Source organism: Plectropomus leopardus, chromosome 1 (genome assembly GCF_008729295.1).
Source record: "Plectropomus leopardus isolate mb chromosome 1, YSFRI_Pleo_2.0, whole genome shotgun sequence".
Lineage (NCBI taxonomy): Eukaryota > Metazoa > Chordata > Actinopteri > Perciformes > Serranidae > Plectropomus > Plectropomus leopardus.
The window spans coordinates 35620649-35633061 of NC_056463.1; the positions used below are offsets into that span (position 1 = coordinate 35620649).

Genomic DNA, 12413 nt, shown 5'->3' on the forward strand with positions numbered 1-12413 from the left:
AAAACTTACATTACTCAGTGGATGCAGAGCAGGCCTCTCCTTCTCTCTGAAGTGCACAGGATGAGCCAGACAAACACCTAAGAACTCTACTGTGTGGGCTATCTCATGATTAGTAGGTCAGTAAAATACAGTAGCGCTTGTGTTCGGTCTGTCAGATGTGTTTGTTTAATGCAAAAATGTTCTTATCAGTGCAATGAAATTACTTCAGGTGAGTTTGTTTCTTGTTTATATGTTGAGAACTGATGTCACAGTCAAAATTCCACTGCCACAGTAAAACAGGTCTGTCAACAGAGAGGTGGTATCATGTACAATAACCTCATGGTTTGGAAAACCACTCGAGATTGTAAAGTTTGCTGGAGTGCTGGTGTATCAGCTTTTGGTGAATTAGTAAAGGTTAAAAAGAACAGCTTTTAAGCAATACAGAAAGATACATATAGTGCCAACTAAAGTTTTAATACATATACATGATGAAAATGTTCACAAATATACAACATACGCAATAGACTATTTCCTGTAGGCAGACAGAATCTACACTCAAAGAAAATATGCTCTGTTATAGCACTCAGTCAGTGTCAGATCAGATATCACATCTGGACGCAGTGCATTAAAGCAATTGTGTGCCTTCAACCCAATCACCAGAATAAATGTTGGCATTGTACATTTCTTAGTACGGATGAATAACATTTTTATGATATTATGTAGCGGATATGTTTAAGCTCTGTGTTCTTTTACATTTCAATATGCTGCAGTTAATGTGTAGCTATGTTTAGGCACAAAACTACTTGGTTATATGTCGGAAAAGAATATGTATTGAATAAAAGTATTGTCACTATCACAGCTGGAAATGCTGTCGATGTCGCCCTAAAAAATGACCAGTTCTGTTGCACATTGATCTCGAACAGTGGTGTGCAGTGGGGTTTCATATCATCCACCATCCCATCCAAGTCCTGATGACAGTTGGCACGCAATAACAATGATGACACTTCAGAAATGTTGACAAGTACAAAATATAGAAATGTAATGTATCTGTGGTTTGCACAAATGTATAATGGTAATATTTTTCTGCTGGTGACTGGGCTGGTGCTTTAAATTAGGAAATCAAATCTGCACCATTTACTGTTTCCCTTTTCACCTCTGGACAAGCCACTGCTTGATGCATTGTCTCTCTACCTGAACTGTCGTTCCTTACTGCACCATTGTCTCTAGAAGCATGAGATGGTAAAGACCCATGTCACACTCCCTGAAATGGGAAAAAGGTATAAATGCTTAACCATATTACTTATGTTGCATTAGAATTCGCTTCAGGGATGGTGTTGGATAGTGTCCAGATATCTTGCGATGAATCTACACAATTACAGGTTACACTTGCACTAGGCATTTAAGTTTAGAGGATGCAGAGTACAATAGCAAACTTATTTTGGTGAGGGCTAAGACAAGTTATGAATGACAACCTCTTAACATCTTCTGAGTGTTCTTTGTAGATAAAGAGCAAGGATTCTCAGGGTGTGTCAATTCCACGAAGACAGTCCATTGTTCAAATAACATTTTTTTGCTTGTTTTTTGCAGGTTCACACAGTTGTGCACATAAAGAAGAAGACAAACTCCTAAGGTTGAGAGTATTAATAAACCCCTCAAGACAAAGTTTATATTAGCACACCTGGTTATGACACTGATGAAAAAAAAATTCCCACTGAAACTTTCAATAATAAAAATATTTGACATTTAATATTAGAGTCACCTGGATGACTTTGTTTTAACTAGCAGTTTTACTTCTCTGCTACATTTTTTTTTATATATAAACATTATGATCTTAGGCATAAATAATAACTGCAAACTAGACAGTATTTCTGTAAAAATCCCCCAATCACACACATGCATGCACACACAAAACCAAACATGTCTTGGTGTGTTGGCTTGAGTCTTAGCTGTTGGTGCTACGTGTTTCAGAGCTCGTCTTAGTGGGTGGATTTCCAGTCTTTCTCAAAGACATCAAAAACCACAGGAAGATGAAGAAACCTGATTCAAAGGAGTGAAAGAGACAAGAGACGTGTTAGAGGACATGTAAATGACTGATAAACAACTGCTTCATGTCACTGTTTGTCAGTACACAAACAGGCAGGTCAAAATCCACTACAGATAGAATATTATAGTATTATGCACCATCTATTCTTTTTCTTTTTTTTAAATTTACACTTTTACATTTATATATAACAAAGTAACACACACAAATCCAAACCACTACCCAACACCAAGGGCAACAACAGAGAAAACATAACATGACATTAACACATTCATTGACAACATTTAACATAGAAGGGGATATATAGTCATGCAACACCACTTAACTACAATAAATAAATAAAAGTATTCATTTCATCATCACGAGGTCCACTCTTGTACAGGGCCGATACATGCCTCAGAACAAAACAAAGGTACTGGACTTCTCATCACTGAAATGAATTACATTATTATTTTTTATGCTGGGACACATTCCTAAACCTGGTTCCAAATGGCTTTGGTCTTAAGATTAGTGTCATTTAACGTGTCAGCTATTTGCTCCATACCAAGACGATTGAAATACTCAAGTAGCCATGTTTCAATTGAGAAACATTTTGGCTCGCAAGTTTTCCTATTTGACAAAATCATTCTTTTAGCAGCTAAAAGGCTACGCCCATTGTCTCTCTGTCTTTTTTTGTCTTGAGCTGTGCTGCTCTGTGCGCTAGTAGGGAAGTAACTGGACATGGTGAAATATCTATCTTCATAATAACTTTAGTTAAATGACACATTTCAAACCAAAAAGACTTGACTGCAGGGCAGTGCCACAGCATACGATACAAAGTTCCCACTTCTCCACCTTCATGCCAACAGACATATGAAACATTTAAGTCCAGGAGTGATATAGAGTGATATAAACTCTATGAAGGATTTTCAATTGTATGACTCTACCTCTAACTGATTTTGAAATTGTTTAATGTCTCTCCAAATATTCTCCCATTCAGCTAAAGTGCATTCAACCCCAAAAATAATGTTCCTATTGAATGATTGCTGGGATTTGAGGAGTACTGGAGCAAAATGTTGTATAAACCTGAGACATCTCTACTGATAAGAATCTGAGTTTTTTTTTTTTTTTTTTTGTCTCATAGTTAAAGTCAAAATATTCTTTGAGACATTGGAGAAAAAATATTTTAATTGGGCATACTGCAAAAAACTGTTCATGTGTCAATTCCATAAAAAAAGATTTTTTAAAGTTCCTTAAAAAATCACCCTGTTCTCCACAATTTGTAAAATTTATTTAATATTGTGTTGATACCATATGCTATTGGACAATGGATTCCCTGCAGCCTTAAGCCATCTATTCTTGACATTTGAGTAATCTGATCAGTTTGAAAAACTCCTCAACCTGTGGCATGGATAAATATCTAGTGATTACAACCATGTATTGTGAAGGTATTCATGCTGCTGCACAAATATGTTTTTCCATTAACCATTCACAGTGGGAGAGTCCCAAGTTGGCATGTAGGGTCTAGCATTTACACAATATACAGTTCCCGATCAAGTAATATTGGCATAAATATGTAAATCAACAAAAAAACGTAATATGTTCAACTTCCAGTTACGGAAGCTACCCACCATTGTGCCTCATCCTGAACAAGTTTTGAACGAAGAGGACCAACTTTGCTCATATGACTGTCACTAACTTATGCCACCAATAACCTTTCTCGTTTTATTTACAGTAAAATCACCACATAAACATGTGGAGGCAGGTTGTTCAGACCTTGAAGTGAGTTCAGGATGCAAAAGAAGTAGAGGCCAGGAGTGGTCAGGTGGCCAAATGAGAAGAAGACCAGGCCCCAGGAAATGCCAAGCAGAGTGGTAACTCCCAGCATGGTGCAGATGTCTCGCTTGGCTCTGTCACGGTCACTCTGCCCATACTGAGTTGCAAAAATGACACAAAAATGCAGGTTATTGACAATCAGATACTACTAGTTATTTGGTGTGGGAGACTGAACAAATTTTATGATGAAAGTCATCATAAAAGCAAAAAGAGATTGGACAACTCGGTGTATGTGGAAGGCGAAGGGAAATGTATCCTTTAAATATGAGTCAAAAATAAAGAAGATATTCTACATTTTTCTTTTTGTCGCAAATCCCATGAAAAAACCAAAACAAAAAATCTGTTGGTCATATTTCCAACATTCCTACTGTGTTTGTGGCACTCAGCCTCAATTCCATTGGTTCATACTGAAGATGTAAATCTTGACAAAGAGGCTGCAAATATGCAAATTTTAAAAAGACTCCTGGAACAGCCGACCAATGCCCCCCAGCACATCAATGGGTTGGCTCAATTATTTGTTTCAATAGCTTTTTAAATGTTAAATGGTGACAGGGGATGAGGACTATGGCACATTGGAATAAATCATATCAGGCCTTAAACACACACACACACACACACACACACACACACACACACACACACACACACACACTATTTGTTAGTAGGATTAATTTATTTTTGGTTCTGGTGTTTTCATGGGATAAGTTAACAGCAAGAAATACGAAAAATATCACCAGACTTCTCTTTCAAAGATCAGTTTTAAGGATAAGAAGAACAGAATGCAAAGAGTACAGATTGACTCGAACCTCCTTGCAGTGGCGGAGACTCACAATGCGTCTCACTGTCACCCCTAACATGATCACGTTAAAGACAAACACCAAGCCAAATACTCCCACTGTAGTCACCATCTTCACTGTGGTATTCCCTATATAGCATCTACAAACAGAGAGAGCGAAAGAGAGAGAGTATAGCCAAGGATTCAATCTCATACACTGAAAAATCAAATATGAATTTTGTATTTAAAATGTAAAATCAGGCAACTAAACATTTATCAATCTACAAAGTTCCCCTGGATGTACCCCTTCTAACAGTTATAATTGGGAACAGGGTTTATGCATCATTTCCAAATGCATTCAAATACACAGGAACTCTGATGCACTCTGATGCAAAACAGCTAAGTTAATTATTAGTCTAGATTGCACATGTTTGCAAATTTGCTCCTGTCTCTGTTACATTTCAGTGCTGTTGGGGTTAGTTAAGTCCAGAGGAACACGCCCATAAGAGCTTCTGTCGATGATGACCACCAAGGATACAATGACTGCAGGGACACCTGAAACACAAGGATGAAGCAAGGGGCTCAGTCGCCTATGAGGTCTGTTGACTGATAGATATTTAGGTCTCTGGCCTTGGCGACTCTACTCACCCCATCCCACCATGCTGAGTTTGAGCAAGTATTTCCTGACGTAGATGTTGAAGACTTTGACTAAGAGAAGGTAGAGGTGGAACCCCTCCAGGGCCATCCAGCTGAAAGTGGCCAGCAGGGAGTAGTGAAGAGCAAGAGCCATGTAAAGGCAAAGCCCATTGGAGGACAGTGCTGCCACCGTCTGGCTCGGGAGGAAGTGCAGGTTGAGGAAGATCAGGGCAATGGCCAGGTTTATGTGGACCTTCATAGAAACATCTGCTCTGACTTTTCTGTCAGACAGAGGATCTGTGGTTAACACCGAATTATGTGCAATTTTCATCATCATTTGGGTAACACTGAAATTAAGTCACGCTGAGTTGGAGAAGAAAAATACGGAGGACTGAAACGGACAAGATCAAAAATAAATACATAAATAATTAAGGGAGCACTACATAAATGTGTTGAATGTATTGGACTGAATAATCAAATGTATGCATTGTAAATATTTATTGACACATCTTTTTATTTATTTTTGATTTTGTCAGTTTCAGTACTCCATAGAAATAAAGGATGGATGAGAGAAAGATAGTAAGGATGAAAGGATGACATTTACTAAAAGCAGGAGAGACAAAATGTAATCAGAAAGGAGGCAGAGCTCAGAATTACCTAAATGTTAAGTCTCATTTATTTATATTACTTTATTAGAACACACGCAAATTCTGATTGGTGTAATAACGATTTGGAATAAGAACTGTTCTGAATCATAAATAGACTGGACCAGAGTTTGGGGAAATGTTTCCTGTTCTTCTCAAAACTTTAATCATAAATTTACCTGAATTTCATGTATCACACTGTTCAGACTTGTCACCAAAGCAGCAATATATAATGAATATATCTACTGTAAACTGTACGATTTAAATCATTTGGTGACTTTCTTACATATCACGTGGGAGAGTCCATCAGTTAAAATTTTTCAGGAACAAATAACAAACCGTTTCTCTGAAATTTTTGGTGTAAAAATTGACTGAATGAAATTCAAAGCAGAGCTTCACCATACTTGAAGGCTGTTGTGGCTATCAGCATGCACTGATAAAAAAAAGTGGATTTATCCTTAAATTGAGATTTGTGGAGCTCCCTGTTGCTAGGATAAATGTTGCAGGGCATGTTATGCTTGAGGCCAGGAAGAAGGCACTCAGCTTAGCTTGAAAAATTATATGAATTTTTATTCATACTTTAAAAATTTTAAAAATGATGAAAAAAATCTGTACTGCATATGCGAAAAAGCTTTTTAAATGTGTTATTGGAGGTGGAGAAAGACTCAAAGGACAGGTTAGGGTCAAGGAACATTAAAAAGATGCAGGTGTATTTTCTTTTTGGTTACTTTCCTGTATTTGTTACTTTCTCTACTCTGAGCTGTATCACATGATGCATACATTTATAAATGATTCATTTTATCTCTTAAGAGAATGTCAAATATGTATTTCATTTATTACCATGTCCAATTGTTTTGTATGTAACCTCTTATTATGTCTGTCCTTGCCCTGATATTTACATCTTGCAATACTGACAGCAGTTACTGGTTGATGTATACCTGCCAGCTCTGTTGAAAAAGTGGTAGAGCACTTTGCATTTAAATGTACTAAAAGAAGGAAAGTAATAAAGCAGAGGGAATAATGGACAAAGGCTTTAAGAAAGAGCATTAAGAAAAAGTCAAAGAAGTGAGGAAGAAGAAGGCTGACTGAAAAAGTGAAGGGAGCAAGGACAAACGGCTGCTGCTGAACACATGTCAGAGGAAGGATAGCTGAAGGTAAGGAGGGATGAAGTACAGTCATTCACCTGGGGAGAAAAAAATACCTGTTTGTGATGAAGAGCAGAACAGTGATGACCAGGGTAACAAGAGAAAGACTACAGCCAATCAGAGTGATGTATGTCAGAATCTCCTGGTCTTTAGGTGAGAAAGAAGGAGACACCTGAGGAAAAAGTACAAAGACTACATTTGTGACATTTGTTTGATAGAGCTGATTTACATAAAAACATGCAGTGTAACTATAGGATACATTAATACATTATGATGCAGAGTTACAAATTCAAATTATTTTAAATAATTAATCTAGTAATAAACAGAATAATAAAACATAAAACATGAAATAATAATGAGTTCTTCTACTATACTTATACTTTAAATCTTTACTTAAAGTCATAATGTGCATAATTTTTTAATGTGGAACTTTTGTGCTGTTTTAGTGGTAGCATCAAGAATAACAACACAGTCGGCAGTAATGAGAGATGCCGCACAGCAGTGAAGAGTATCACAATTCATAACAATGTACCTTTGACAGAAATGTTTGGCAGGTCAAGGCAGTCATAAAGTGTATACTGTAGACATTTAAGATGTTTTGTGATTGGTCAAAGAGCCGATGGTGGGGAGGCCATGTTAAAAGGGTATCCACTATATATACACCACATTGTGTGTTTGATCTATGACTGTTTTTGTTTGTTTTGGGGTGTTTTTTAGGATATATTTTTGTTTTTTGTGAATTTTCTTGGTATGAATTGAATTCATAGTTCAGTTCAGCTGAAAATCAATTAGGATCCTTTGCTGTGGTATACTCATAAATTCCCTAGTACAACCGCGTCAAACAGTGGACAGTGGATCATGTTACAGCCAAGACTCCAGGAAAAACTACCGGCTTTAAAGCCATTTTGTCACAGTAGCTTGTTTTTACATCCTGTACACCAAACTTTATATGAGGATACTTCGATTTGAGGAGTGAGATTGGTTAAGGTAAGAATATCAGGGCAAGCCAAAGATATAGATTTTTTTTAAATTGCTACCATAAACAAGAAATCACACATATGTGAAAGTAGTTTATAGATGCTCCACTGAATATACATTCTTTATAAATGTTTGACATTTTTTTGTGATTGTCTCTCTACAATTCTACTTGTATGAAGAGGGTCGAGCCTACCATCAGTACACCAAAGTATGTGAGGTGGTCACAGGAGCAGTTGACCTGACCACGTTTCCACACCGTTTGACAGCCATCACTGCTGAATTCTGGTAAGCCAAACAGACAGATCCATTGTACAAATGATCCTTCCGCATTTGAATTGTGATTTGTCAACTTACTTTGCTGGACATGTGTGAAACCCTGACACTTCAACTTCCTTATTAAAAAAAAAGGCCTAAGTTGTTATTTTTCATAACAGATGTGATGCCTGGATACTCACCCTCTGTTGTAAAGTTAAAGAATACACAGCGTGGTTCTTTGTTTTCCTGTAACACAATATACTAAATTTACATTTGCATTTGATATTTTATGTATTAAGTATTTCAACGGACAAAACATACAAATCTGAAAGGTTACAAAAGTTACAGTTATGGTAAATGATTTGAGTAAAAAAGGTGTAGTTACATTTTCAGTAAGATTCACTATGATGTTGACATATTCCTGTAGTCCTGAAATGTTCTTGCCCCGCACACTCAGGCCAAACAATCTGCTTTCATATAATACACCTTCAGTTCCCCATATGGTCTGCGGGACAACATACAGTCAGGGAGTTAGTTTGGTAAGACAGTTATTGTGTAAATTGTAACCACTTTCCTGAAATACCTTTACTGTATTTAGAGGAAAAAGCCACCCTGTCACCTTCTTCATGATATTATCTGTCTATCAGTATCAGTGTACCCACTCTTCTTCATAAAAACCTTATAAAACTAATCATGGTTTGCATGTTCTTGCAAAGTGAAGCAAAAGAGCAAAAACAAAGTGGCAGTTGTTCTTTTCTATTGCATGCTTTGTTGCACCATTTGAGGAAACTGTATTTTTCCAAAATTGACATCACTTCCTCTTTTGTGGTTATGATTTCTCTCAGTCATTGTTCAAGATTTGTAAAAATAAAAATGGTCACTGAGAGGCCTTAACTTTTTCATAGTGACGCACTAAAAAAACCACACCTATAACTACATCATTTTTTTCCTATTACAATGAGTTTTAGCTCTGGCTGTCCATTGTGAATGCCACATTACTCATGTCCATATAACACTGGAATAGAAAAAAAGCTTAGTATCAAAGACTAAACGCGCCTACAAATGCAGTGTCCAGTTGTTTTTATAGTAGTTCTACCAGCTTAGAACTTTTTGACAAAATCTAATGACTAATACAACAGTGTTGGTCGTTGATAAAATATATTCATCTCTCTTGACATAATGTGTCCTTCCATGGTTAAAGTGGCAATCAATGGCAGAATACAATAAATAAGTTTAAAATACATTTGCCAATTATGTAAAATATATACAACATGTTGTGATTTAAAAAAAAATGTTACATTAAATACATCTGGCCATTGTTAGTATTTGCTATGATAACATTTTACTCACTAGCTTGATTGAGGATACAGTGTCTAACACAAGCGATCAGGCCAATTCCAAATTCATCCCATTTTATCCCCGTCATCTAAGTCTCAATAAACATTAAACAAAGGTGAATGTGCCTGAAATGTCCACTGTAAGTTCTGCAGGTGACCACAGCTATGGTTAAGAACTGCAGGTCAGGCCAAGGAGTGGCTTTGCTGTGTAAAGCGCTGTGCCAACCAGAATACATACAGACACCACAGTATATATAGGGAGGCGGATTCCCAAGAGTAGTAGCTCTTTAGATTTTTTTCTACAAAATTTGACATTAAAAAAGTGTAGTCCCTAACCCCATTTGCCTCAGGCCAGGTAAGCATGCAGAACACAATGGTGTTGTTTGATCCAGCATCTAGTTCTCTCGGTAGTCGAACTCTCACTTTGCTGTTGGTGATAGCCTTGTCTGACACTGCCTATAGGGCACACAGCCAAAAACAGGAAAACATTGCATATAAACACATGTATCAGAGTAATGCATCTCTCACAGCTACATTTTTATCTTACCACCATCAGGGAATATTCAAACAATGCTGACTCAGCACAGTATAAATGACCAGTCAGGAGTCCTTGGGGGAAACATTCAGCTTGCTAAAGTATATTTGGTGAAAGCCCAGTAATTACTAATCTGGGATAATGTTCTGTGGCTGACACTGACCCCTGACTTTCCTGTGGATGGGCTGTAGCAGAACGAGCTTTTTTTCCCTTTAAAGGATAATAATTCTCATTTAAAAAGTACAATGCTTAATATGATGTCATTATTTTGATGGGTAATCCAGCAGTAAACATTTTGAATAGGTCCTGGTGACAATGTGTGATTGTTAAACAACTACCATGGTTATTTAGCATGAGAATACACCTAGACACACTCAACCCGAACAAAAAGAATAATTAAGGAAGATTTCTTGTAAAAAGCGTAACCCTGTCAGCCTCTGTTTTACTGCAAACTCCTCTTGGCATGCTGGATGGATAAACATATAAATGCATATAGTTGTTGCAAAGAAAGAATATTAAACAAGACCAAGAGCCTACAATGCTTGCATCTTGTTGAGACTGTACTTAGGCACAGGGGTGAATTGAGCTAGATCGCAAGACAGGGCTAGCATGCTGATTCAGAGCAGGCTCAGGTGGTGGTAGTGGTAGAGCTAGAGGAAAAGTCAGGGGATCACCAAAGTAATTACAATTCATTCATGGATGCATGTACCAAATTCCAAGGTAATCCATGCTAAAGCTGTTGAGACATTTCACTCTAAATGACATGCCAACCTCACGGTGGCACTAGAGGAGAAGTCAGGGGATTTCCAAAAGTTTTTTAAGCCAAAAAGGTTAACCTGATGGTGACCTTAGAGAAAAGGTCAAGGGTTAGTAGAATTAATTGTCTGTGAACAATGGATGTCTGTCAAAATTTTCATGGCAAACCATTCTGTAGTTGTTGAGATATTTCAGTCAGTCTGGGCATTACTGACATTGCAATATAGTGCTATGTTACTGGCATCCTTACCTCATTCTCATTGGCATAAATTTCAAGGCCTGCGAAGGGGCCTTTGGGTTTGTGCAGGATGGCCACCAAACGGCTGACAGACATATATGTAGTCTCCTCCACCTCTGTCTCCTCTAGAACGTATTCTAGGTTCTCCAATGCTCTTGTAGAAGATAACAAGAACTTTATAATCACTTTCACATCATTCCAATTTACAATTACTTTCCTTAAACTTTTTAATTAATTCTGGAGCGCTTAATGCCTTAACCCTAAATCTGATTTCAACTCTTTACAAAATATTCATATTGGCTGGGTTTTTCCTTCCATGTACATATGTGAAACACTTTTTATCACTCATAAACAGATGCTCATACAAACATAAAATCCAAACAGATATAAAATGTTTTCTTTTATAGACAATTAAAATGTTTACTCGATAGTTTCATTGTGGTTTCCATTTTCCAAAATGTGGTTTACATCTTCCATGCAATATCTGGACTCCGAAGGCCCTGTAGAGTAAAAGAATGATTGATTAATATTCAAGCTGTACAAAAAAGGACATTTTCTAAGAAACCGTCCTGTATGTTGTAGCAACTCACCATGTCTCTTTTTCTTGACCCTTTTACAACGATTTTGACCCTGATTTCCATGATGACCTAAACCCTGATCTCCACGATGACCTAAACCCTGATCACCACGATGACCTAAACCCTGATCTCCACGATGACCTAAACCCTGATCTCCACGATGACCTAAACCCTGATCACCACGATGACCTAAACCCTGATCTCCACGATGACCTAAACCCTGATCTCCACGATGACCTAAACCCTGATCACCACGATGACCTAAACCCTGATCTCCACGATGACCTAAACCCTGATCTCCACGATGACCTAACCCTGATCTCCACGATGACCTAAACCCTGATCTCCACGATGACCCTAAACCCTGATCTCCACGATGATCTAAACCCTGATCTCCACGATGACCTAAACCCTGATCTCCACGACGATCTAAACCCTGATCTCCACGATGACCTAAACCCTGATCTCCATGATGATCTAAACCCTGATTTCCACCATGACCTAAACCCTGATTTTCACCCCCATTGTAACACTGATTTTTGCCAGGCTTTTTACAGGTGTTGACATGAGACACCATAGACAGGACCACACAACTGATGAGGAGCCACAGCTCCATCCTGTGAAGTGAAGACGATTTATTTAGACAAAAAAAAAAAAAATGTCTACACTTTACCAACAAACATATTGCATAAATGTATGGC

At 37.5% G+C, this 12413-nt stretch overlaps 1 protein-coding gene across 3 annotated transcripts; it reads right to left on the reverse strand.

Annotated features, from left to right (window-relative positions):
- Window positions 1-437: 437 nt before the first annotated feature.
- LOC121941558 (adhesion G-protein coupled receptor G1) lies at window positions 438-12015 on the reverse strand. Of its 3 annotated transcripts, none has more exons than XM_042484400.1 (14): window positions 11926-12015; window positions 11725-11781; window positions 11559-11634; window positions 11147-11288; window positions 9942-10061; window positions 8654-8773; window positions 8469-8514; window positions 8207-8295; window positions 7092-7207; window positions 5259-5527; window positions 5069-5165; window positions 4642-4771; window positions 3776-3932; window positions 438-2016 (listed from the first exon to the last, which is right to left on the reverse strand). In XM_042484400.1, the coding sequence occupies exons 3-14, from the start codon at window positions 11609-11611 to the stop codon at window positions 1922-1924; spliced, it is 1434 nt and encodes a 477-aa protein (XP_042340334.1). In that variant the 5' UTR covers window positions 11612-11634; window positions 11725-11781; window positions 11926-12015; the 3' UTR covers window positions 438-1921. The 3 variants fall into 3 exon arrangements, with proteins under 3 accessions (XP_042340334.1, XP_042340326.1, XP_042340320.1); XM_042484392.1 differs by having other exon boundaries at window positions 11854-12015; XM_042484386.1 differs by having other exon boundaries at window positions 11725-12015.
- Window positions 12016-12413: the final 398 nt, after the last annotated feature.

Bases quoted from the DNA above. Each gene is read 5' to 3' on its own strand.
- LOC121941558 (XM_042484400.1), bottom strand. From the start codon at position 11,611: ATGGAAGATGTAAACCACATTTTGGAAAATGGAAACCACAATGAAACT. The intron at 8,515-8,653 runs GTAACTACACCT...ATTGTGTTACAG, and splicing joins TAGTGAATCTTACTGAAAAT to GAAAACAAAGAACCACGCTG. The intron at 7,208-8,206 runs GTAGGCTCGACC...CTTTTTCCTCAG, and splicing joins CATACTTTGGTGTACTGATG to GTGTCTCCTTCTTTCTCACC.